A 27335-nucleotide genomic window follows, 5' to 3' on the forward strand; every position below is an offset into this window, starting at 1 on the left:
GAAAACCCTTACCTAATACTCGGTTATGCCCCTCGATCGAGTCCACGCTCAACGGATCCACCTAAACGAAAACACGAAGGTTTTAATCGATGATACTAGTAGAAGTCATTTTAAATGGTCCTAAGCAACATCCGTTGACTTACCCAAGGAAAGGAAAGCTATCTCCAAACAAGCCTGCCGCGGAACCTGAGAACTTAAACATCAACTCCTTAATACCTTCAAGGAATGAAAGGTAGGACCAAATCTTATTCCAATATTCAAATTCGAATCGGATGTAGCAACATTAGGAAATTCATCAAAAACAATCCTTACCGAAGACTCACCGTGACCCGAAGTGGAGGAAGGAAGGCTTAGGTAGCTCGGTGAACAGGGAGCTCGGCTTGGCTTGGAGGTGTTCGGCTCGGCTCGACTCGGCTCGCGGCTTGGGTTGGCTAGCTCGCGGCTTGGCTCGGCTTGGATCAGTTCACGGCTCGGCTTACGGCTCGGCTCAACTCGGATTACGGCTCGGCTCAACTCGGCTTGCGGCTCGGCTCGCGGCTCGGCTCAACTCGGCTTGCGGCTCAGCTCGCGGCTCGGCTCAACTTGACTTGCGGCTCGACTCGCGGCTCGGCTCACGGCTCGGCTCGCGGCTCGCTCGATTCGGATTCGTGGCTCGGGTCGGCTTCACTTCGCGGCTCGGGTTTACTCCTTTCTCCTTCCGGCAACGACGGCGACAGAAGGCAGCTCCCCTCGGTGTTCTGTCTGCGTCGGGAACACGAGATGAGAAGGGAGAAGCCGCCGGCGGTGGCAAAGACGAAGAGAGAGAGAGACGTCGGCTGCAGATGGACGACAGACGGCGCAACGCGCGGATGGTGGCTGCGGCGAACGAACGGTGGAGCTATGAACCGACGGAGATGGAGACGGGGACAGAGGACGGTGACAGCTGACGGAGACAGAGATGGGACGACAACGGGACGCGAGCGAAAGAGAGAAAGCTGGAGAGACGGCGGCGGCGTTCTCGAGCGGAAGACGATGAAGAAGAAGACGAATTTGAAAGAGGGGGGGGTAGCGCGCTCCTTAGGGTTTATTTTAAAAAAAATATGATTATTATATATATATATATATATTAAAACAAAATAAATATATAAAAATAATAATAATAATAATAATATAAATAATAAAAGAAAATATTTAAAAATAAAAATAAAATTAATAATACAATTTTTTAATATTAATTAATTAAAATAACATTAATATCACATAATGAATATAATATTCAATAATAAAAAAATAAAGGTTTTAATATTAATTTATAATGATAATAATAAATAATGATAATAAGATGAGTAATATTATATTATTATTTCATCATCTACAAAATTTTAAAATCCCGAAAAATTCACATAAATGCTAAAATTTTACCTCGAAATTCAGGGCGTTACACGATGTGATTTCCAGGTGTAATTACATAGTGATGATTTGATTTGTTGACTGGATTTAGGTAGGGTGACTGTATTGTGTGGATTGGATATATGTGTAGTGACAGATGATACTATCGACTGAACCTAGACTGTCTGATTGATTATGCTTAGAGACTAGGCTGTTAGTTTGAGCTATATTGTGATGTGACTGTTGTAGACTATTTAAAATGAACTAAAGGGTAATTGTCCCACCCCCTCCCGGACTACCTGCTACCTTAGACCGAAAGATGGCGTGAAGCCGACGAACAACGCTTTTCTGTACCTGTATCTGTTGACTCTGCTTAAAACTTTCATGTGATGAACTTGCCAATCTAGTATATAAACTATTGTACATGCCACAAAACACAGCGGATCCTAGGCTAGTCAAACACAGCTAGTCAAACACATACATGAAGTGTACCTCAAAATTTACCGATTTCACGAGTAAACCTAAAGACACCTTAATCAAAATATAACCAACAAAATTTACACAACTACAGCTCCTAAAGCTTATACAAACTGTGGAGTATCTATAACATACAAGGGTGTGAATACATCACAACACAACAGACTTTATGCCAAACTCAAAACACGTACTGGCAATCGATAATGAAGCTTCCGCAGACTAAGGAAGTCTATCAGGCACCGGGAAGTCGATCTCTACCTGGAAAATAGGTAAAACATTTTGGAAAGGGTGAGCTATGAAGCTCAGTGAGTGACTCAGTTTAAAACTATGAATTTAAAGATAAGAGCACGTGAAAACTTTACACATATAAATCTGTTTATACAAGTCATAAATGTAAATGTGTAATAGTAAGAATAACTTCCTTAAATACTCAGCATGTTCATCATTGAAATCTAGCAAGGCATATCAAGTATATCGAAGCATTTTAACTAACATGACGAATCTACGTTGTGTAGGGTACACCTAGTACAACAACGTTTACAAGCACTACGATGTAGTGGGGCCCGCCCAGCACTCATGACAGCATCGTTGTTACGGAGTACACTCAACGTCAACAACGAAATCTAACCAGTGTGCACACGGTAATCTCTAGCCTCAGGCTCAAGATCTCAGTCATGTAGTTAATGAAAATTTCATAAATCATCATAAAATATTAAAACATGCCTGCTTATAAATTTTACACAAAGCTCGGACTTTACTCAGCTCTTTCGTGGAAAATTGTAGTTCTTAAAACAAAACTTCATACTAATTCATGCTTTGCTTAAAATATTGTGGTTTAAATACTTTCCAAACATTTAATATCTACGTGCTAGCATAAATTTCTTTAAGAAATCTAGTCTCCAAATGTATACTTGAAAATAGTCATGAAATTCAAATACCTTTCATGGCTTCGTAAATAAACATTTATCGCATTCAATCATAATAACAGTTATGGAAAATATTTCAAAGTTGGTTTTGTCACTCCCAGTCTTGGGCTAGATCCTTGGTCTATAAGCTCAGTTTAATTCTTCTCGGCCTGCCAACAACCCAACCGAGTATTAAAACCCTAAACATTCTTGTTTCCTAAAGATATACATAACATGTCACACCAAAGATGACGCTCACGAAAACAAAGCTTAAAAAATAAAATCCTATTTCAACAATTCTCTAAAATTTCCAGATTTCTAACATAAACTTCAAAGGACTATAACTTTCTCAATACTTAACCAAAATGAGTGTTCTTTATATCAAACTCTTCATTTTGAGATCCTCTAAAACTTACCTGAAGACATATAAATCTGATTCCCCGTGCATAAACACATATAACCCATAAAACAGAACCACTTCCAGAATCGCGCGCACACGACCTCTTTAACTTGTTCCTACAATTTAACCAATTTTTAGTCGTTTTTGGTTTACAATTTCTTCATGAAAGTTTTAGTAAATTGAATAAGCTTTCCAACCATACCAAATAGAGATTCTAACTCCACCGATACACTCTGAAATATAAGAAAAACCAGAGACCTCCTGATTTCGAGTGAAAACCAACTGCCCTGTTTTCTTCATCAAAAAGCACCAAATGAATATCCAAATTTGTTCCAACGTTCTTCATAAAGTTTGTTTAAAAATGAGTTAACTTTCAGTAAATGTAAAGCTCACCTCTTAATTCCTTTTGAAGAGTTCAAACCGAATTAAAAACCAGTGATGTGCAGAATGAACTAAAATTCAGCCATTGATACACTTTGCTTGAGTTCTCCTCCTCTTCTTCAACCTAAAAATTCTAGTAAAATTTCTCTTCTTCTTCCAAACTCTCTCTTAGAAGTTCTCTGCAAATTGAAGAAGGAAAAAGAAAAAAAAATAAAGGGAACTTGGATGTCTTCAAAATCTTGGCGGTGAAGGGAAGAGAAGAAGAAGAAGAAAAGAGAAAATGAAATTTTCTTCTCCTTTTCTTCTTTTTGTCCTTTCTTTTCTTTCTTTTCTTTAATTAATTTAATAAAACTATTTAATATATAAATATATATATTTATATTTACACTTAATTTCCATTTTCTTTTTCTTTTTTTTTCCACATTTAAAGAAATTAAACCAAGAAAATATCGGGCTTACAGTAATTGTTAGCTTTATCTATGGGTTAGTGTACCTTGCAGGCACGGTGTCTTACGGGATCACTACATGTTGTGTATCCGACGGGAATCACTATATTGATATGTGTATCCGACGGGATCACTAGACTGATATGTGTATATGATGGGATCACTAGATTGATTGATGTGTGTGTCCTATGGGACCACTAGACTGTTATGTACAAGGTACCCCTTAATAGGAAGCTAATTGTTATTACCCTAACGGGATTAGTAGTGAGTCTCTTACTGAGTATATTTTATACTCATCCTTTTATGTTTAACTTTTTTAGTTAAAGGTAATGTACGAGGTAGACTGACGAGGGGCAAGAAGGATGTGTGAAGGCCATATGGAAATGTCTTGTTTTAATGCTTCTGCTCAATGTCTTTGTTGTTTTCGTTTTGAGAATTTTAATTTGAGTTCTGGCTAGAACATTTGTTTGTTTGTTTTGTTTGAAATTTCATAGACTATGTTTTGCAACTTTTGAAATTGATTTGAAATAGGGCTCGAAGACGATTTTATTACATCTTGAAGTTTTTAATGAATTTTGAACAGGGTCTTTGTTGAGGTTTTTATGTTGGATATCGTGTCTTAGCAGTAAGTAATGACCTCAGCTTAGATTAAAAAGTTGGGTCGTTACAAATATTTAGTATTTGCAATCAATTTTATTTCTTAAAACAATAGAATTATGTGATCTAAACAAAAGGTAGAGTACTTAAAGAAAAAATGCACCCATAAACATAACATAACAACAAGAAGATATAATTAACATCCTAGCTAACCTTCTTTGAACCAACAAAGTTGAAGATCAAAGAAAACAAATAATCCTTAATTCGCACTTTTTCTTCAACATTTTGGAGGCTACATGATGATGTTTAGATCACGGCGAGACAAAACATAGTTGAATGTAGAAGTGAAGTTGGCAAGTGTATATTCGAAGGCATTGCAATTTCAGGACGATGTGATTGTTGGAAATACAATCGACAACAAACCAGTTGTAGGAGACTTTCATCATCTTCATTTCATATGACTAGTTTAAACCATAAGATCTTGAAAGCCAAATTTAAGTATCATCGATCCTAGAACATAATTATTGAAAATGATGTTCTGAGAAGAAACAAAAGCACAAAATATGTGTACGAGTGACCAAGATCGATAACTGGAGAGAGTAACCAAGGTCAATGAGCTTGAGTTTGCAAGATCATCAAAAGTCAGACATGTTATTTAAGAAATGGTTGTTGAACCAACGATAAAAAACCTGAGATTGAGAAGGAGAAAAAGAGATCGGGGGAAGGTGAGGGGGCTAAGTTGGAAATATGAGATTTAGATTTCTTTTTGTTGGTATCTTATTTTTTTAGATTGCTAAATAATAATAATAATAACCATGATAATGATGATGAATAATAATAATATTATCATCAATAATATATATATATATATATATATAAATAAAATGGGGAGAGGAGAAAAGTAAGGAAGATTTTATTTATTGTGATTAATTCGAAAATTAGTTAGATAAAATTTAATTCGATAATAAAACATAAATTCAAATAAAATTGGAGGGAGAATTTGCCATATTCCCATATTCCACAAGTTAAAATCATCCTACCTGATTCAATTGACAATAAGGCCCATGAACTAAATATCCTAAAGACTTTAGATGGGCCAGCCTACATCTTTAGGCCCACTTTCTAAACTGGGGAATAGTGAATATTTTGCTTTGACTTGAAGAATAGCAAACTAATAATGTTTATTTTGGAAAAATAGAAATGGTAAAAATGAAAAAAAAAAAATGAATAATAGATTGTTACCAAAAGGATTTAAATGACCATGCTCTAATAAAAATCACACATTATAAAATTGTTGAAATGTAGAGTTGGATGAGTTATAAAACCCAACAAAAAAGATAATAATGATACTGTGAACTTTTATTCCATTTACTATAAAAAAACAACCTTATTTGTTGTAAAAATTTGAGAAAGTAGACAGAATATTTGATTATAAAAAATAAAAATTTTGTTATTAATTTGAATTTTAGTTAACTAGTCCAAACCATTAGATTAGATGAATGAGAAAAATTCTTTTGATATTTTAGAGAAAAGAAACTCAATCTAATAAAATGTGTTTAAAATATTAAAATAACAAATAAATATTTATTGTTTTACAAAGTTTATTAATCGAATATTTTAATATTTTTGGAAAACAATTCAATAAAAGTTATTAGTGATAAATCCAAGTTTAAAATAATAAAAATGAATAAGGTATTTCGAAAATTTTATTAAACCTATATATTTTCGAACTTCTTAGTAAAAATATATAATAAGGATTATTTAAATATATATTTTTGAAATTTTAGAAAATAAATATATAAGAGAAAAAGATTTAGGACATGATTTTTGAAAATCTAATATATACATTTATCAAGAATAAATAAATCAAAACGAAAATTATATTTAATATCGATTCCAAGATTCCTATATTAGATCTGTTGTGATTCGTCCTTAAATCTCGATTTAGTCAATGATATAATCCCAGTTCACAAAATCAACCACTTTATTAATATCCACTTTGTAAAACCAAGACAAAATTGAAAATACACTATGTAGGAAAGATGATGTACCCAACAACCAAAGGCAAAAATAGGATATCAATGAAGTTAATGCACCTATCACAAATTTGCTAAAAATCTTATTGTCGTTGATTTTTGTTATGTTTTCAAATGCCACCTCCATTTTTGCCATTCCTACAAAGTTGTTTTTCTCACTTATCCACAATCCAACCACCCAATTGAAATAAACAATACCTAGTGGAAATTCACACTTTTTTAAAGAAAATAGGCATAAAAAAAAGCTGACTACACTCCAACGAGTCTCATCACTAACACTAGGCGATAACCAAACAAGTATTTCAAAAGATTTTCATCGAACTAAAAGATAGGAAAGAGATCTACAAATCACACCAAAAAATTACGGAAAATAGACGAACCACACGTACAAGAAGATGTGTTACCTCACAGAAAATAAGTTTAATTTATTTTTGAAACAATAAATTAAATTGCATTCTTGGTTAATAAAGTTGAAGAAAATTACTGGTCACACATTATTGCCAAATACATGTTAAAACTTAGAAGAATTTATACAAAATTTTAAAATCAACTTCGTTAAATTTTGTCAAAAGAGTATAGTTAAATAAACATAAATTATGTACCGTCGCTTAACTTTATCACCATCTTTGTATAATATGTATGAAAAAAACTATTTAATTTTTAATAAGTAAGTGGGTGATTACTTTTGTTTATAAGATATTCAACTTCATTTATTTTATTACTTTTTTTTACTTTATAAAACTTTGAACTTAATTATTTTTTTAGTTTTTTTCAATTTTTTTCTTCTTTCTTCGACATCTTCTAGTAGCTTATGAAGTAAGTTTTTGTTTATTTATTTTCTTTGTAAGTTTGTTATTTTATTTATATAAATTCATTCTAATATTTAAAATTATTCTTATTTTTTGTTTTAGTTCTTAAAATTTCTACATCAACTTCTTCTTTACATCTTCTTCAACTTTATCCTTTCATTCATGAGGTAAGTTTTATAATTTATTTTCTTCTCTATTTAAATTTGTTATTTTATTTTTATACATTTGATTTTCATATCTTAAATTATTTTTATTTTTTTATTAAATTATTTATTTTATACCTATTTTATTAATTTTTGAAATAATTTATAGATATTAAAGTAATTTTAGAATCGCTGATAAATTATTTTAACTTAATGATCCGTCAATAAATTTTCGAATTTGCAATAAATTAAAATTTTTAAAATATTTTTTAAATGATGGAAATACTTGAAAATAAAAAGAAAACAGAGATTAATGAAGAGAGACAATTAGAACAACAAATGCATAAGAAGAAAAATATTTAGAACAAAGTCTTACCATTTTTTTAATATTTCAGTTTTTTTTCTATCTTTCTTCTCCTTCTAGCTGCAATTTTAGATTTTTTTTTATGATTTTTTGGTTTGTATGTATGTGTATCTTGAATCCAAACCATCTTTTTTTTTGTGATGTTTTTGTTATATTTTTTAAAAGGAAGAAAGAACGAAAATAATACTACGGAGCAAATGTTTTAATTCGAACAAAAAGGAAGAAGAAGAAAAAGTTATTGAATTTCGTTGAATGAATTGTAGTTCGAAGCTTTCATCCATGGCGAAGAGACGGCACCTGATACCTTCTTTTTTCTTCCTCCTCCTCATCTTCCTTACAGTTCTTGGAGTGATCGTTCCAGTCTTTGCTCTTCTTCCTTCATTACATTCTCACTCCCAAGGTCTCTTCCGCCATCACCATGATCGTTCCAACTTCAACAAGGTTCCTCGACTTTCCTTTTGCGTCTCATTAATGTCTAACTCATTACTCAATTGCTGTCTCGATGTTACCCCATTTTCTTTCATAGCAATTCTTCATCTTTAGAGTGCTTGATTAATGTTTCATTTCATAGCAGTTCTTTGAGCTGTAATTCACTTCATCTTGGTAAATAGCACCTCTTAATCGTTTTCGCGCTTTTTAAGTTCTTGGATTTGGGTAGTAGTTTAATACTGAACTTGAATCGGGTTCGTATAGCATATATCATGTTCTATTCGGATTAGAGGAAGTCAAGACTACATTTCCAGGTTTTTGGATTTAGATAATTTACAGGTGTTTTGAGTCCTTGAAGTCAGTAGAAGTAAGTGTTCATTAATCTTTTGGAATTCTTTCCTCGAATTTGGATCGTCAGTCTGCCACTTTACACTTTCAGCAACCAATCTGAAATAAGCTGGGCTGTGAATTTTACCATGAAGGAAGCCACTTCGGGGTTGTTTGGGAGGCTAGGATGTAAACGGAATTACTGAGAATCTAACGGGTGTTGGAATAAGTTTTGAAGTTGAGGGTGGAAACAAAATGAGATCGTGAAGCGTAAAAAAGGTGGGAAAGAGGATTGAGTTGAAAACTATGAGAAGGAAAGGAGTTTATTATTACAAACCGGGTCCGAAATACTCAATCTAAACATGAGTTTGGAATTAAAACCCATCACAAACCCATTCTGTTCAATGCTCCCAAATATGCCCATAATATGAGGATGGCATTTCCTCTTGAATTATATCTGGTAGGGAATTTTCTCGAAGTTTCCTCCTAATTTTTCATTTTTTATCTCCTTGACTGCAATCCCAGTTAACTTTCCCTCCTAGTTTCTCAAACTGGAACCATACTCTGTCAAGTCTTCTAAACCAAAAACTCCCTCTCAAGTTTGAGTTATTTGCAGTTCGTTTAGAAAATAATGATAAAAAATAAAAATTCAGACAAGCTTTAATGGAATAACTACTTACTGATAGTGAGACAACGAGGCTTTCAACAAGAAATCAGTTAGCATTTAAATAGTAAACATTAAAATTATGTTCTCTGTTCTTCTAATTAGATGAGTTTGATTCCACTAACAGAAACAATTTTCTCTTCATCAGTTTTTAACTCTATTAAATAGAACACAAATAACTATTGAATATGTTTATTCTTTGTTTGCACTAATAAAGGTCTTGGCCTTCTCTTGTAAACGGTGTGGCATAGCCTCATCTTTGACCTTCATGTTTACATTTTAAGATGCAGCCGGCATTCCACAATTCTCAAGCAGTTGGATGGTTTGTACTTTATACCAGGTTCATACTAGAAAGTTTGAGATTGATGATGACATGTTCTGGAAAGATGGTAAACCATTTCAGATTATTGGTGGTGACCTGCATTATTTCAGAACTCTTCCTGAGGTATTTATTATGCACTTATTTCCTTTCATGGTTATAAAGTAATAATACATCATGGATGGAAATGCTCTCAGCGATTGGCACTCCTCTATGAATTTCCTTTGGCTTATTACTTCATCTTTAAAGTGTCATTCTTCGTCTTTCGGTTCAGTTCAGACTAGTCAGAAATGGATTTTGATACAATACTTTGGAGCAGGTCAACGAAGTTTCTGGGCAGAAATAAGGTTTTGATTCTTCAAATATGTTTAGCAAAACTGTTGACTTCCTTCCACTAACTTGCCCTTAATAACTTTCAAGTTACACTTACAGTCACCATGCTGAGAAAATTAGTTGACGCTCCCATTCAACCTTTTCACCACTTTTCATTTATCTTAGAGAAATTAATTGAAAGTAGTAATTGGTGCATATCCTCAAGCATCAAGTTGTTGACTGGAAGATCCGTGACTTCAAAGTTTGTTTTTTTTTCTTGCATATGACCTTTTATCATGTGAAATTATGTCACGCTTGCAGTACTGGGAAGATAGACTGCTTAGAGCAAAGGCATTGGGATTAAACACGATCCAAACTTACATTCCCTGGAATCTGCATGAGCCAAAACCTGGAAATTTCACATTTAATGGGATTGCAAACATAGTGTCGTTTATCCAACTCTGTCAGAAGCTAGATTTTCTAGTTTTGCTCCGGCCAGGGCCTTATATATGTGCAGGTAGACTCTCATTGGCATTAATTTTAATTCAAACAATTCAGAATCTTATTTTGATTTAGAACCAGCATCTTTTCTTTCTTATGACACCAGAGTCTTCTTTCAATATTTCGGGAGATTCATTTGACCTATTTTATCATTATCAGCAGCAGTGCCCGTAGATCCTTGGCCATTTTGACTTCTGCTATAGATGTTCCTGTGTGCCTGCACACTGATTTTAATAAGAAAATGAGATTGGTTTGGTGACAACTACTTTGTAGTGAGACTAAAAGATTTTCAAATCACCCAATACTCTTTATGGTTAGAATTGATTCCATTCTCTAACTGATTCTTTATTCGAAAACTCACGAGATATATAAATCTAAGTATGATCAAAAGGTTTTTCAATCCATGGCAGCATGTTTGAACTGAAAGGGTATGTTATTGTTATATAAAATCAAAGACAACGTACGTCGAATAGCTTTTCAATCCATGACACCTTGTTTGGATTAAAAGGGCTTGATCCCATTACATCAAATCTTGGATAATCTTGAAATTTTTTGAAACTCTTGGTTTAGCATACAATTATAAGTCTGTTTGGTTTGGTCTGCAGTCACTTAATTGGTTAAGAGAATCTATTCATTGAAAGGTCTGTTTTCATGACCTGACCATTAGTAATGATGATACGATTTCGATGTTGATAATAAATGTTTAGTTGAGAACTCGGAGCCATTAAAAAAACGAAAAAAGGAGGGGAAAAAATGGACATGTAATTGAAAAAGATTCTTATTGTTATTTGCTGCAGAGTGGGACCTTGGGGGTTTTCCTGCTTGGTTGCTTAGCAAAATACCAGCTTCTAGGCTAAGATCCTCAGATCCTGGTTACCTCCAATGGGTATGTGTTCTTTATTATAAGCTTCCAAGTAAGTTAAGAACAGTGTAGTAGTTCATCCCTTGACTCTGGGATAAATATTAAATTCAGATAAGTCAGTCTTATGCGTGTAATGTGACATTTTTTCATGTTATTACTTGATACACTACTGTTTTTATGAGAAACTTTAGTTCTTATGATTTGATTGGAAAAGATGTTTGAGTGCGGAAAATTTTAGGGAAACAATTCTACTGACTATATATCAGGTTCATGCACTTGCTTGTTGAGTTAAAATGTGTAGTGTGACCTTCTATTACCCTATCATTAACTTTTTCTGGTTCATTAATGAATTTCTCTTCCAATTGTATAATTGTATTCACGCTTTGGTTCTTTCTGTAATAACATATTACCTTCTCTTGATTTCAAATTTTCTTTCACATTTGTCTATAACTTCAATAATAAAATAAGTGAGTCGTTAATGGAAATGGTTACCGCATATACATTCCATGATTCATATGTTTTTATTTATTTATTTTTACTTTGAGATGGAGAAGTTTGAGTAACGAAGTATAATATGTAGTTTATACATGGTTACCCACCCATGCTCACGCTCTTATCTTGTACATTGTCTACTTCTGCAAACAAATTCTTTTATTGTGTGATAGTTTCTTATATGAGCCGACTTTCTTTTATTAAGAACTGTGAAATTGAAGCCCATCCTTTCAGCTGCCCGAGTCCTTAACTTATAAAAGATGTATCTTATGTTTTAGGTTTGCTTGGTGTATATGTTTTGACCTATTATTTCCTCTTGATTAACCCAACGGGTTCAAGATCTACCTTTTTCTTAACTTGGTATGACTGATTATAGGTTGAACGATGGTGGGGGGTTATTCTTCCAAAAGTAGCTCCCCTTCTTTACAATAATGGAGGCCCTATAATAATGGTCCAGGTATGTAAAATTATTATTTTTTGCATCTTCTAAGAGTATATAAATTGGACTTATTCTTTGTGCATTGTTTGTCAAAAACTTTTTAGGCTTCCTACAATACTGGAAACGTTCTTAATTTTTTTAGGTGTCCTTTAAGTAGTCTCTTGGTCCACTTTCACTCTTCATGGGCCACATTCTATTTCCCGTCACTGAAAAGGAAAAATAAAAGGAAAGGAAGTCAAGGTTTTATTTACTAATCCCTCTTGTATGGTCATGCTTTAGTACAGGTGATGTAGGGTATTATTATTTATTACTTCTAAATACTTCTAGATCTACTTAGCAGTCTTGTTAACACAGCATGACTGACTATTGTGGTTTTATTTGTACTCAAGAGAATGGTAATGGAAAGATGACGTGGAAAATGTTAAAACTCATATTTGGGAAAGGATATATTATATGCAGTTATGTGGTGAAGCATTAATGTATGTGCCACCTTGAAGCAGATAGTTACAATTCTTTTCGACATAACTTACTGTTTTATTGCTACTTTTTCATTACTTGTTTAATGGTTAATGACTTGAAAATTTTTCGGATGAGATAGGATTCCTAAATTAGAAAACCATCAAATTTGTTGGTCCATAGTCTTCTACCTTGTCCGGTTCAAATGATAATATTGTTTTCCATTTTGAACATCCTATGGTTGTAAACACTGCGCTTAGAGCCCCTGAGGGACTGTTTTGACAGATTGAAAATGAATTTGGTTCATATGGAGACGATCAAGCTTACCTTCACCATTTGGTTGCGTTGGCAAGAGGTTACCTTGGGGATGAAATAATATTGTGAGCAGTTCTACTTATTCAAACTTACGTTCATTGTTAAAAATAATGTTTTCAGCTAAATGACATGAAATAACAATTATACATGCTCTCTTTGTGGCCGAACAACTTTACAATATTCATCTTCATAATGCTTCTCGTGGCTATAGAATTTAATTTACAAACTATAATCTATTGAAAGACCTGAATGGAATGATTTTTTAAGTGCATATTTATTTTTTGGACAAATTGCAAAAACCACCCCTAAAGTATGGTTGTAGTTGCAATGACACCCTCAAACGTTCAATAACAACAATTGGGTCCCTAAACTTCTAAAAGTGTTAAAATTAGACCCTTAAGCCTACAAAAATTGGAAAATTTGGAACCACAAATGATAAAAATTGAATCATCAAACTTGTATAATCAATACAATTTATACGATCCAACTATAAAGTTTGGATAAGTTTGAAAGTTTAATTTTTAGTTTTAAAAATTCAAGGGTATAATTGTAATTACTACCAGGTGTTGTTTTGCAATTTGCTCTTTTATTTTAGATAGACATTTCAAACAGACCTCTAATTGGCCGTTCAAATAGGCCTTGATATGCATCTAATGCATGGTTCAAATGGATGCTCATGTATGAGAACAAGATTCTGCTAGCCTACGGAGATCTTTCTCATCTTATATCAACAAAGAAGTCCACTTATCTTCAATTTTATTTTTAAGCAGCTTTACAGTCTTCCACAACTAACTGTTCTTGTGACACTGTCCTCTGATGACCTTTAGGTATACTACGGATGGAGGTACTAGGGAAACTCTTGAGAAAGGAACCATTCGTGGCAATGCCGTGTTTTCGGGTACATTCATCATTAGACTATGCTTAGTTTTCTAACATAACTACTGATTTTATCTTCTTATTTCTCCAAATTTTCAAACTTGTAGAGCAATTATTCATGAAAAATAGGGCAGCGCTGACTTTCTGGCTATTTTGAATTCGAACACTTCCATGTGCATTCTCTGTGAATGGAAATAATGTCGATTTTATCTTTTACTGTCAGAAATGAGCGAGTATGAGGTGTATTAGTTAACATAAAATGGCTGCACTAGTCCCTTTTTTTTTTTTTTTTTTTTTTTCTATTTCTTTTTCTGTGGTGCTTAATGGAAGTTTTTGTCTCAGTGAATTCTATGCTCACTCACAGGCCATGTATTCAAATTATGATTCAAAGTAATACATTTTTATGGGGAAGTGATAGATATCAGAATAAAATGCCAATACAGTTTAGTTTCATTTTTCTTGCTCCTGGAATAAGTTCTTGAAACATACAAACTTTGATTTAAATGGGTTTCCCTCTTCCTAATTCTTTGGTATTATGAAAATACAATGATGTACAGTATCATCCTCAGTCCTGTATTTGACCTCCCCCAACCTTATTTCCACTGTGTAGCTGTTGACTTTTCAACCGGTGAAAGACCTTGGCCTATTTTTAATTTACAGAAGGAGTTCAACCCTCCTGGAAAATCTCCACCTCTTACTGCGTGAGTGTTATACGCTCTTAAAAATTTCCTCTTTTGACTAATAATAGAGTTTTAATTTCATGAAAATTTGTCTGTTTAGAGAGTTCTACACGGGCTGGCTTACACATTGGGGAGAAAATATTGCAACAACTGATGCCAACACTACAGCAGCTGCCTTGAATGAAATATTGGCAGGGAAAGGGTCTGCTGTGCTTTATGTATGTCTGGAAAAGTATATACTATAGTTACTCCTCTATTGTGATTTTTGAAAACTATTTCATCCTTATTTTTAGATGGCTCATGGTGGAACAAATTTTGGATTCTATAATGGAGCAAATACTGGTAATGATGTATTGGATTACAAGCCTGATCTCACTTCGTATGATTATGTAAGAACGCCATTAATGTTGCTTTACTTTTTCCTTTTCACTTATTTGTAATTGTGAAACGTAAATATCAAGTCGCACCTTTTCAGGATGCACCAATTAAGGAATCTGGTGACGTTGACAATGCTAAATATGAAGGTTATCTTCCCCCATTCTCTTCCTCTTTTCCTTTATCTTTACAAACTTTTGGATGAATCGGAACTTCTTTTCCCCCTTGGCACTACCTACCAGACTTGGATAGAGAGTGGCTCCTGGTCAACCCGACCCCATTTCAATCAAATGATAGGGTCCATAAACTTTCTATGAAATTACTCTTTTCTTGTAACTTGACATCATACAAATACAATTTTATTTCCTTTCTAAAAAGCCATTCATGCTTTTAGTTACAAGTAGTTGAGTAAGAACTAAGAAGTGGGCTAGGTTGTTGCACTTGTTAACAACTATGGATGATGGAAGTGCTTGTATCACATATATACAAAGCTAATATCTTGTTATTTTCCCTCCTTCTTTTGTGTATATATGTATGTATGTATTTGTAGTATCTTTAAATTTTAAATTGATTTGTCCTTGCATTTTGTCATTTTTTAGATGAGTGACATGTAAGGAATACAAAGTCAACAATCATATCATTTCCACTTCATGATGCATATTTTTTAGAGATTCTTGTTAATGCTACCTTTTACAAGATTTGTGTCTAGACAGTACTACTTTCTTGAACATCATCCACCAAACTTAGGCCTTTTCAAATTCTAACTTCCATCATTGTAATCCTCTAGCAATTCGAAGGGTTATACAAGGCCTTTTCAAATTCTAACTTCCATCATTGTAATCCTCTAGCAATTCGAAGGGTTATACAGCACTACAGCGGAGCGCTGATTCCTTCCGTTCCTTCTAACAATGAAAAGATAGGTTATGGACCAATTCAGTTGCAGAAAGTTGCATTTTTGTTTGATCTAATCCATATGATGGATCCAGTTGATGTGGCTGTGTCTGAAGAACCACTGTCAATGGAATCTACGGATCGGGTGTGTTTTAGTTTTCCATTTTTATTATGAATGACCCAAGGTTGTTGAAACTTTGAATATTTAATTCTTAGAAGTTAATTGTTTTTCTTTCAGAGCTTTGGATTTTTGTTATATACGACCGAATATGTGGCCAAGGATAATGATGATGGACACGTTTTATTTATACCAGAGGTGCATAATTATTGAAGCATTTCTCTTTTATTTTGATTTTTATAGAAAATGTTTTTTTTGTTCAGGTCTTGAGATCCTTCTAATTCTGTATTATAAACATCATGAATGCACCACTTATCTTGATATCCTTTTTGCAGGTGCATGATCGAGCACAAGTGTTCCTCTCTTGCTCTTCTAAAAACAAGGGTGTACGGCCAACTTCGGTTGGCATTATTGAAAGATGGTCAAACCGGCGGCTTAATCTACCAAATACGAGATGTGACTCAAATACTTTATCCATTTTGGTATCAGCGTCTTGCCTTCCTCTGCCATTGTTTTGTTCATGTTTGATATACACGCACAAACAATCTGGGCTGAATATATTTTCTTTTCTATTCTTGTTATGCCATTATTAAGATTATTGTGGTGATAAATTGCTTCATGGCAAACATAAACAGTTGCCCTTAAATTATTCTCGATCCTATTCTTGTTATGTCATTAAGAATTTATGCAAATGACTATTAACCCAACAATAACTAAAATGTTTAGCACAGTGCTAATTTGCTATGTTATGAATGAAGAGAACTCTTGTGTTCGTTTACATTATCATTTTGACTCCGTGATTAAGAAGTGTTGGAGTATATTAATTAGTATGTTCATTTTATCTTAGGTTGAAAACATGGGTCGCATAAACTATGGACGCTACTTATTTGACAGGAAGGTAAAGTCACCAATGCAAACTTTTTTTCTGTTCCTCTAGACATCTGAAAAAATTAATGATTTGATTTTACAACTGATTATTCTTGCTTGCTTTTTGCAGGGTATCTTATCATCTGTTTACTTGGACAACAATGTTCTACATGGATGGAAAATGATTCCATTGCCTTTCAACAACCTGAATGAAATTCCAAGAGTCGATTTCTTCTCTCAAATTGCACAATCTAGACTCAGCAAAATCATAGCAAAGAGAGGCTTAGAAGCCAAGTTTGGTACGGGTTCATGAAACTGCATGAGAATCACGAAGCAAACTCTTCGTCGCTTTATTTCTCTGCTATATTGCAATTTTCATTTCATTTCATGAAGGAATGGTGAATATGAATAACTTGCGTTTGTTTTTTTATTCTTTCTCCAGGTAACATCTCCGGCGAACCGACACTATACAGTGGTTACTTTTATGTCGACGAAGCGAACCTCAGAAAAGATACGTACTTATCATTTGGTGGTTGGACTAAAGGAATTGCATTCATTAACGAATTTAATCTTGGAAGATTTTGGCCGGTAAACTAGAGTTCGTTTTTTGTCTCAAATATGTTGGATGTGTTAGATAGTGCATATTTATTTTACATCCTAGCATTGATCAATGAAGACTTTGCAGGTTGTAGGGCCACAATGCAACCTATATGTTCCTGCTCCAATTCTTCGGCTTGGGAAGAATATACTGGTATGAGAGTTTTTTGCATTGTTTCTCTCATTCCCATTTCCTTCAAATTGCCATTTTTGCTCCAAACATCTCAGTTTGAACTTGAAGTACTACCTGACACAGGTCATACTCGAGTTAGAATCTCCAAATCGTGATACTGTTGTACATTCTGTTGATCGGCCAGACTTCACTTGTGGTTCTTCCAAGTCCAACTTATCTCAGCAGCTTTTAAGCCACCAACATTCTGTGGGCCTTTGAATTTGATACGAAGGCACAACCTTAAATCAGCCATCCAAACTGAGTGAAATGAGTGATGAATGTAGGTAATGGGGATTATATCAAGTTCAAGAGCAAGTTTGTCATATTCAAAAGGTAAAATCTTTTTACGGTTATTGAGGAATCCAGTAAGGCTGTAAGCTATTTTCTTGAAGAATTTATAACCTTGAATTCTAAAATTTAGGGTCTGTTTTTTTTTAACTTCAGGTGATGTAGAAACAAAAATGGCGCATGAAATAGAGAACTCCCAAACGACAGTAGACTATTTTAGTAGTTCTTGTTAAACGTTTTTGAAGATTAAGTCTATGGATGAGTTTCATCATTTTCTTGTATTTTTTTTGTTTTCCAAAACAGTATTACCACTCTAATCACTTTTTCACTTTTGCAGATCCTTTAAATGGTTTAAATCATTTTTAAAGCATCTTGAAACGTATTTCTAATCATTCAAAACTATTTTTGATGATAGTAAGATTACATTATATTAAAAAGTGTAATGTTAAATATAAAATTATTTTTGAAAGATTAAAATATGGGAGTGGTTTTAAACCTTAACAAAAATGATTTTAACAAATTCAAAATCACTAACATACATTCTTACGTATATACCCATTTCTCAAATTATAATTTTTAAACATGGTACAATCAAAATTTCTTGGATATCTTGAATATTTAGGGTTGTAGTAAATCAAATTTGAATATTCCTAAAATGAATGCTTCCTCACACTTACATGTACTAAAATGAAGATTAGTAATAGCATGTCAATGACCTAAAAGTTGGGCAAAAATTGCTAATGACCCAAATTTCAAACGGGGAGTTACAAAAAATGGACCAATTTTGAAGGAGTTGAAGATTTTTAGAATTACTTTTTTAAAAAGTTGGGTTTTAGGATAAATAATGAATGAAAAGTAAAAAAAGTTCTTACATGCAAATTTTATTTATTTTTCTTTTTTCCTAAAAAAATATATAAAAGAAAAGCTTTCTTTTCTGGCATTTTCTCTCGTTTTTTTGGATTTACTTTTTCTCAAGCTCTCTTGTCATTTCATAGAATTTTTAGTCACTCTTGAATAAACTTTCTTGCTGCTTTGGGAAGTGTTTATGTTTTTTTTTAGTATTATTGTTATGGACTATCTCTTAGGTTTTAATCTCCTTTTGATGGGATGTTTAATCCAAAATCAAATTTATAATTGTTTTAAGTGATTTAGAGTTGTTTAATATATATTCGGCAAGTTTTTTTTCATCTCACAAACATTTCGCAACTTTCAAATTTCAAATGTTTAATCTCAAGTTAATCATATACTTGTTTTATGTGATTTAAAGTGCTTCAACACCTATTTTAGAAAGTTTGCGGTTACTACTTTTTTATTTCACATACATCTCACAAATATTTTGCAATGTTCAAATTTGAAATACCAAACTCCAAATTAATTATATAGTTGTTTTAAAGATAACTTAGAGTGATTTTAAACCTATTCAGCAAATTTGTTACAATTTTTTATCTTAAACATATTTGAGCAAGTTTTAGGTTTTATTTAAGTTCCAAAAAATTCTAGACGAATTCCAAACAATAAAATGTAAAAATAAAAAACAAACCTTCTTCCATCTTTACCTTCCTACTAACTTTCCAATGGCAGTGACAACTATATACCACCTTTCTAACTCTCCAATGGTTGTGACGGCCACAGACCAACTTGTGACTCAAAATGTTATTTATTTATTTATTTTTTGTCTATCTTCTTCTCTGTGTTTTGCCACGGGCGAGCTCCACCTCACGCTAGTCTCAATGGATTAAGGTATTTCAAATTTGGATATTGTAAGGTGTGAGCAAGATGTTTGCAATATTAAAAGGTACCTAACAAAACTATTTGAACATGTTATAAAATCACTATATATAAATTACAATAAAACAAGTATAGAATTGATTTGGGATTGAACATTAAAGTTTGGAAGTTGCGAGATGTTTGCTAGCTACAAAAACAATAGCTACAAACTTCCTAAAACATGTGTAAAATATCCCTAAATCACATCAAACAAGTTTATAATTGATTTAAAATTGGACATTTAAAGTTTAGTAGTTGCAATATGTTTGCAAGATACAAAAACAGTAGTTATTAGCTTCCTAAAACATATTTAAAATCACCATAAATCACATAAAATAAGTATATAATTGATTTGAGGGATTTAGCATTTGAAGTTGCGAGATGGGTGCGAGATAAAAAAAGTAGTAGCTAAAAATTTTATAAAATAAATGTAGAAGCATCCTAAATCACATAAAACAAGTATAACATTGATTTGAAATTGAACATTTGAAGTTTGGAAGTAGCGAGATATTTGTGAAGTCTGCAAGATATTTGCAAAATAAAAAAAAGAAACGAACTTCCTAAATATGTATTAAAAACAAGGTTCATTTTCATAAATGTAACAAAACACCAAACTATTTACGGTCTGTGTAACAAAGCGCATGAAATTAGCCATTTTCTTAATATTTCAGGTTTGTCTTCCATTTGTCTTCTCCTCCTTGCTGCGATTTCTTTCATCGTCTTTCTTCTTTCCATTGTATTTCTTATTTTTCTATTTTTTTCCCATCGTTGCGAGATGTTTGCGAGATACAAAAACAATAGCTATAAATTTCCTAAAACATGTGTAGAATAACCCTAAATCACATCAAACAACTTTATAATTGATTTAAAATTGAACATTTAAAGTTTGGGAAATTGTATTGGGTGGCACAATAAAAATCTAATTTAGTAATATTAGCACTAACCTTTTCAATTTTGCAAATATAGCAACTTTTTAATTTTGGTTGATATTTCTTATTTTATTTTTTTAATTATTCCAAAAGTGCCATTCTCTGCTGTTTTCTCTTCCTCTTTTGTTTTTTTTTTATTGTTCTCCTTCATTTTTCGTTTTCTTCTTCTCTTCTATGTCGTTCTTCTTCACCATTTCTCCTATTCACCTACTTCTCTTCTCCTCGTCTTCTTCTGCCTCTTCTCCACCATCCTTCTCTTCTCTCTTTAGTTTCATTCTTTTAGATTTTTCCCTCTTCGTCAACTTTTTTTTCTTTTTTTTTTTATCATCTTCTCCTTGTCTTCTTCTCCTATTCTCCTCATTTTTTCTTCAGTGAAAACAAAAATTATGTATGTATTTCTTCCCCTTTTTTGAAGCCCTAATATTATTTCTTTGAATTGCTCATATATTATTTATTAAAATTAGGGTTACGATTTGTTCTTCCTCATCTCTTTTATTTGTTCCTAATATCTTTTATTGAAAGGAACTTCGTAGATCAGTTTGGTTTTATTTAGTTACGTGCGATTCTGTTTTTTTTTTTTTTTTAATTTGTATCAGTTTTTTATATCAGCGATATGATATACTTATATTATATGTATTAGTTGACTGATATACTTACTACATGTTTTTTTATTTTTTCAAAATTGTTGCAGTTCATTGTAGTTATGGTTAAATTGACAGTAATTGTTTTTTAGAGTGGTCAATGGAATGAGCAACATTACTACGTGGATTACAAAACAAATTGTGTTTTGGTTGATGAAGTGATATCATCATTTGATTCTTTTGTGAACTTGATTCATACTGAAATTCAGGTTGAGTCATGTATTCAACTTTCAGTTTTAATTTGTTAACTATAGGTGATAATGATGTTCAACATGTTCTTAAGATTGTAAACATACCATAACAACTGTATCGACAATACATAAAGTGTATCATGCTTAGTGTATCAGGTGTATTCAATTAATTAAGTTTATCAATAGTTTCACAAGTGTATCAACAACATATCAAGTGTTTCAAACTAATAATATGTATCAATGAAGTTTAGCAAGTGATTAAGTGTATTACATCTATCAAATGTATTAGCAAACAAACAATTGTATCAACGATATATAAAGTGTATCATTCTTAGTGCATCAAGTGTATTTAATTGATTGAGTGTATCAATAGTTGAGCAAGTGTATCAACAACATATCAAGTGTTTCAAACTAATAATATGTATCAACAAAGTTTAGCAAGTCATTAAGTGTATTAAATCTTTCAAGTGTATCAGCAAACAATAACAAGTGTATCAATGATATATAATGTGTATCAACGATATAAAAAGTGTATCAACAACATATCAAGTGTATCAAACTAATAATATGTATCAATGAAGTTTAGCAAGTGATTAAGTGTATTAAATCTATCGAGTGTATCAGGAAACAATAATAAGTGTATCAATGAAATATAAAGTGTATCATTTTGGGTGCTTCAAATGTATTTAATTGATTGAGTGTATCAACAACATATCGAGTGTTTCAAACTAATAATATATATTAGTGAAGTATTAGAGAGTAAAAAAAAAAGTGTACGAGCAGTACATCAGCAAAACAAATCAGGTGTATCAACGGTATATATTGGTGTATCAACGATATATATTGGTGTATTAACCGTACATATTAGTATTAGTAATGACTGAAAGGGTAGCTTCGCAATTTCGTATTTTTAAAATGCGGGTTGGACTTCAATTTTGCTATTTTTGCAAATGTAAAAATGATGTGCTATGGGCCTAATTTATGATACTATAATTGTCATATTTGCAAGAGCCCCTTAAAGTTTAGTAGCTACAAGATGTTTGCAAGATACAAAAATAGTAGCTAAAAACTTCCTAAAACATATTTAAAATCACCCTAAATCACATAAAATAAGTATATAATTGATTTGAGGGATTTAGCATTTGAAGTTGCGAAATGTGTGCGAGATAAAAAAATAGTAGCTAAAAATTTTATAAAATAAATGTAGGAGCATCCTAAATCACATAAAACAAGTATAATATTGATTTGAGATTGAACATTTGAAGTTTGGAAGTAGCGAGATATTTGCGAAATGTCTGCAAGATATTTGCGAAATGTCTGCAAGATATTTGCAAAATAAAAAAAAACGAACTTCCTAAATATGTATTAAAAACAAGGTTAATTTTCATAAATGTAACAAAATACCAAACTATTTACGGCCTGTGTAACAAAGCGCATGAAATTAGCCATTTTCTAAATATTTCAGGTTTGCCTTCCATCTGTCTTCTCCTCCCTGCTGCGATTTCTTTCATCGTCTTTCTTCTTCTTTTTTTTTTTTTTTCGCTGTGATTTCTTTCCATCGTATTTCTTATTTTCCTATTTTTTTTTACATCGTTTAATCTTTTCATTGTCTTTCTTCTTTTCCTCTTCTTTTTTTTTTCCGCTGCGATTTCTTTCCATCGTCTTTCTTCTTTTCCTCTTCTTTTTTTCTTTTTTTTTTTCCGCTACGATTTCTTTCCATCCTCTTTCTTCTTTTCCTCTTCTTTTTTTACATCGTTTAAATTTGAGTAACCAAATCTAAATGACCGTGTACAAAAAATAACAAAATCTAAAAGATCGTGTATAAAGAATCTTGAAAAAAATCATTTAGATTGGAGTAGCCAAATGTAAACGATCGTGTAAAAAACTAAATCATCGTGTAGACAAATCTAAACGATCATGTATTAGAAAATCTTGAAAAAATAAACAATCGTGTAAACAAATTTAAACGATCGTGTAAAAAAAATCGTGTACCAAAAGAATTTTAAAAAATCATTTGGCCAAATCTAAACATACCAAATTTTGAAAAAAAATCCGATCAAATCTAAACGATTGTGTAACCAAATTTAAACGTAACGTAACTAAATTAAACGATCATGTAACAAAATTAAACGATATAATTAAAAAATAAATTGTAGCCAAATCTAAACGACCAAATATAAATGATCGTGAATCAAATATATTACGCGCATTGTTGACGACGTGGTTAATGAGGAATTTTTTGTATTTTCCACCATGGGTCTGTAGGCTTTTTCCGTTTTCAAAGTTGTTCTATACAATGTAAATATTTTGATGCTTTGTTATATTTTTTAAAAGACCCCATTAAACAACCTTAAATCACTTAGAATAATGAGAAACTTACATAAATGTAACAAAACTGAAAACTATTTATGACCTGTATAACAAGCCCATTAAGAAAAATTATTTTTTTCAGAATTCCTTATTTACCCTTAATCTTTTATAACGATCTCTCAAATATGATTTTCTACTTATTTTCGATATTTTCACGATCGTCATTTTCGAGTTATTCATCTCGTCTTTTATATATCTTTCATCTTGATCATTCTTTGCCTTTTCGTAATTTTCGGCAACATTCACTCTCATATCCATCATCTTCGATAACATCGTTTCTCTTCTTGTCATCTTGGACAATCAAGATTGTATATATTGCTCTGTTAATATCGCCTCAGTTATTTTGGTTTTGGTGAGTATTCTAAATATTAGTTTTTTTTGAACTATTTAATTGATTATAAAATTTCGTTCAAAATTATATATTTCGGCATGAAGATAAAATGTTTAGAATATATAGGTAGTACTGTAAGACATCTTGTATTTGGTTATGAAGATCGTTGAAGATTTTGATTAATGTTTACGTTGATTTAAGAATTTATATTTCAGTATAAATGTCGTTTTTGTTTTTTATTGTTTGTAAGAATTTAAAGTTTTTTTTTTTCATTTTGAACTTTTAAGAATCACCGTAAGAATTGTGTATTTCATTATGAAGATTGATAATTTGAAGTTTTTGAAGATAATTTTCATTGAATTACTTGATCGTTTACCTCTATCAACATCATCGTTTAACAATATACAGACGAGCGTTTTGCTATATGAATACGAATATTTTCAATATTTGATATGATCAGCATCTTTAAACGATTGTGTATCAAATTCAATACGATTATTTTAATGATCAGCGTCTTTAAACGATCGTGTATCAAATTAAATACGATTGTTTAAACGATCAACGTCTTTAAACGTATATCAAATTCAATATGATTGTTTAAACGATCAACATGATTAAACGATCGTGTATCAAATTCAATACGATTGTTTAAACAATCAGTATCTTTAAATGATAGTGTATCAAATTCAATACGATGGTTTAAACGATCAGTGTCTTTAAACGATCATCTATTACTTATTCTATGCGATGATTTAATTTATTATATACGATCGTCTATTGGATTTAAACGATCGTTTAGTATTTATTAACTTCTTTGTACGATCGTTTAATATTTTCTTATTACGTCTAAATACTTAATAATATTTTCTTCTTTTCCAGATTAGAATGTCTATTCCTATTGTTGTTTTTTATGGACGTCAATGAAATGACTGTAATGTTTATGAGAATTACTCGGTGTCCGAAATTTTGGTAGATATGCAAGTCAACTTTAATTCTTTGGTTGCTTTGACATGTGAACAACTTGAATTGTATGAATCAGTAGAATTATCTGTTTTACTTGATTTTGGTAAAAGTAATGTTCAAACTGTCGTGCCAATAAAGAAGGACAATGATGTTGCTTGGTATTTTGTTTTTGCTAAATATGCAACTAGTAGACATCCATTAGTTACCCATGTAAGTGTTAATTGTTTGGAAACGTCTTCTTCATCTAGTAGTGTACGGGAGAATGTTGATATGTCACTGAATATAAGTTTTTCTTCTATTTCAAATGATGAAGTTATAAGAGACATCTCTTATTATTCTGATTTGAAGGAAAAAAGTTTATTTGAAAGTAAAGGAGTGCTTTCAAAGTGTTTTTGCATAATAACAGATAAAAACAACTTTCAATTTAGGACTACAGCATCAAATTTGAGGTCTCTTGAATTTAGATGTCTGTAAGAAGGCTGCAAATGGTATGTAAGGGCATCTCGTTATAAGAAGAGTGATTTGTGGATGCTACGAAAATACACTTCTGACCATGATTGTTCATTGAGTACTGCTCAAAGTTCTCACATGCAAGCTTCTTCAACAGTAATTGGCAATTGTTTGATAGATGATTTTAGATTCATGTCTACTTATCGTTCTATTCTTAAAGAGATTGTGCATAAGGCTCGTACAAATCTTGGAGTTAATATAATTTACCAGAAAGCTTGGAGGGCAAAAGAACATCTGGTAAAGATATTGCATGGTGACACAGTTGAATAGTATGCCTTGATTCCAAGATTCCTTGATAAATTGGTTGAATCTAACCCATGTATGATTAGTTTTGTATATCAAATTTAAATTAATTTGTAGATATATGTGGATAAACTAATATTACAGTCTATCTAGATAGACCAATATTGGTATCTTTCATATTCTTTTTGTTCTTTTTTTGTTTGTGCTGATAGAAATGTGTTTTTAATTATTATAGGTGCATGCACTGCTTTAGAAATAGATGACAGTGGTCATTTTAGGTTTTGCTTTATAGTTTTTGGTGCATCAATTGAGGGGTGGAAATATTATAGACCTATTATTTTTGTTGATGGGACATTTTTGAAGTGTAAGTTTGGTGGCATCCTATCAACAGCCTCATCATAAGATGGTAACAATCAAATCTTCAATCTTGCTTTTGCCATTGTAGATTCTGAAAATGATGTATCATGGACATGGGTTTTTAAGAAGATACGAGGTAGTTTTTCAGAGTAGGCTAATTTAGTCATTGTTTCTAATAGGCATCTTAGCATCCCCAAAGGAGTTTTAAGTGTGTTTCCTGATGTTGAGTATTGTGTGTGCACAAAACATCATTTAAGTAACTTGAAACTCCATTTTAAGGATCGACTACTTGATAAGTATTTCTTTAGCTGAGCTTATGCTTACACTGTTGAAGAATTTGAGTTCCACATGAGACGCATGGAGTCTGTTTGTTCAAATATTAGAGATTATCTTAGTAGTGTTGCTTTTGAGAAGTGGTCTCGGGCATATACATGTAGACGAAGGTATAGAATGATGACATCAAATTGTGCAAAAAGTGTAAATCCAGTATTTAAAGATCTTAGAGAACTACCTGTGGCGACGATGCTTTGTTCAATTAGGGATGTATTGCAAAAGTGGTTTTATGAACGAAGTAAAGCTGCTTCTACAATGAAGAGTCATTTGACTTCTTGGGCTGAGAACATTTTGTGTTTAGAACATGAAAAGTCGAGAAGATTATTGGTAGGATTTTTTTATCTTGGACAGTTAGAGATAGATTGCTATCTTTGTCTATCAAATAAATAAAGATAGCAATTTATCCGTTTCTACCTCAGATAGGCACTGATAGATTGATATATATATATATATATATATATATATATATATATATATCTAATGTATACAGAGATTGAAATTTATTTCTTCTTATTTTATTAATTGTCCTTATTTGTGTTATGTATTAGGTTGATCCAATAAGTACAACTGAATACCAAGTAACGAATGGAAATCAATAGTTTATTGTGAAGTTAAATGTGGGATGTTGTAGTTGCCGAGTATGAGATGTTGAAGAAATTTCTTGTGCACATGTTCTTGTTGTTCTATGAATGCTTAATTTAGATATCTATTCTTATGATCTGAATTTTATTATAGAGAAACACTATCAACAACATACAATAGTTGTATTCAACCTATTGGATCTTATTTTGATT

General features: G+C 32.0%; 2 protein-coding genes across 21 annotated transcripts in view; one reads left to right on the plus strand and one right to left on the minus strand.

The window, feature by feature from the left end:
• Window positions 1-27335, minus strand: part of LOC127148779 (uncharacterized) — a 115978-nt gene that overhangs the window by 7948 nt on the left and 80695 nt on the right. For 4 of the 13 annotated variants that reach the window (XM_051083077.1, XM_051083074.1, XM_051083079.1 and 1 more), the window contains 2 exons: window positions 2784-2920; window positions 2037-2103 (listed from right to left, as the gene is read on the minus strand). The gene's annotated coding sequence lies outside the window, so the exon portion shown is untranslated. Of the gene's footprint in view, window positions 1-12; window positions 62-143; window positions 217-323; window positions 1050-2036; window positions 2104-2783; window positions 2921-3166; window positions 3267-3352; window positions 3445-3543; window positions 3943-27335 lie in introns of those variants that run through there. The other 9 variants (XR_007819869.1, XM_051083078.1, XM_051083076.1 and 6 more) reach the window with 8 other exon arrangements.
• Window positions 7978-18187, plus strand: LOC103502003 (beta-galactosidase 17). 8 transcript variants are annotated; one of them, XR_001764450.2, is made up of 20 exons: window positions 8040-8367; window positions 9687-9791; window positions 10299-10494; window positions 11276-11364; window positions 12209-12289; window positions 13013-13107; window positions 13870-13940; window positions 14529-14619; window positions 14699-14800; window positions 14892-14987; window positions 15074-15122; window positions 15761-16009; window positions 16103-16180; window positions 16318-16464; window positions 16830-16880; window positions 16980-17148; window positions 17292-17437; window positions 17535-17600; window positions 17703-17951; window positions 18063-18187. XR_001764450.2 is itself a non-coding variant. In XM_008465795.3 (19 exons), the coding sequence occupies exons 1-19, from the start codon at window positions 8179-8181 to the stop codon at window positions 17835-17837; spliced, it is 2160 nt and encodes a 719-aa protein (XP_008464017.1). In that variant the 5' UTR covers window positions 7978-8178; the 3' UTR covers window positions 17838-18187. The 8 variants fall into 8 exon arrangements, 6 of the variants coding, with proteins under 6 accessions (XP_008464017.1, XP_016903128.1, XP_016903129.1 ...); XR_007819870.1 differs by having other exon boundaries at window positions 8049-8367; window positions 14699-14816; window positions 15822-16009; XM_008465795.3 differs by having other exon boundaries at window positions 7978-8367; window positions 14699-14816; window positions 15822-16009; window positions 17703-18187.

The sequence above is a fragment of the Cucumis melo genome, chromosome 4 (assembly GCF_025177605.1).
Source record: "Cucumis melo cultivar AY chromosome 4, USDA_Cmelo_AY_1.0, whole genome shotgun sequence".
NCBI lineage: Eukaryota > Viridiplantae > Streptophyta > Magnoliopsida > Cucurbitales > Cucurbitaceae > Cucumis > Cucumis melo.

What these genes read in the sequence shown, in the direction of transcription:
- LOC103502003 (XM_017047639.2), top strand. Translation starts at nt 8,179, where the DNA reads ATGAATTGTAGTTCGAAGCTTTCATCCATGGCGAAGAGACGGCACCTG. An exon ending in AGGGCCTTATATATGTGCAG is followed by an intron (nt 10,495 to 11,275) that starts GTAGACTCTCAT and finishes TATTTGCTGCAG; the next exon opens with AGTGGGACCTTGGGGGTTTT. An exon ending in ATCCTGGTTACCTCCAATGG is followed by an intron (nt 11,365 to 12,208) that starts GTATGTGTTCTT and finishes GACTGATTATAG; the next exon opens with GTTGAACGATGGTGGGGGGT.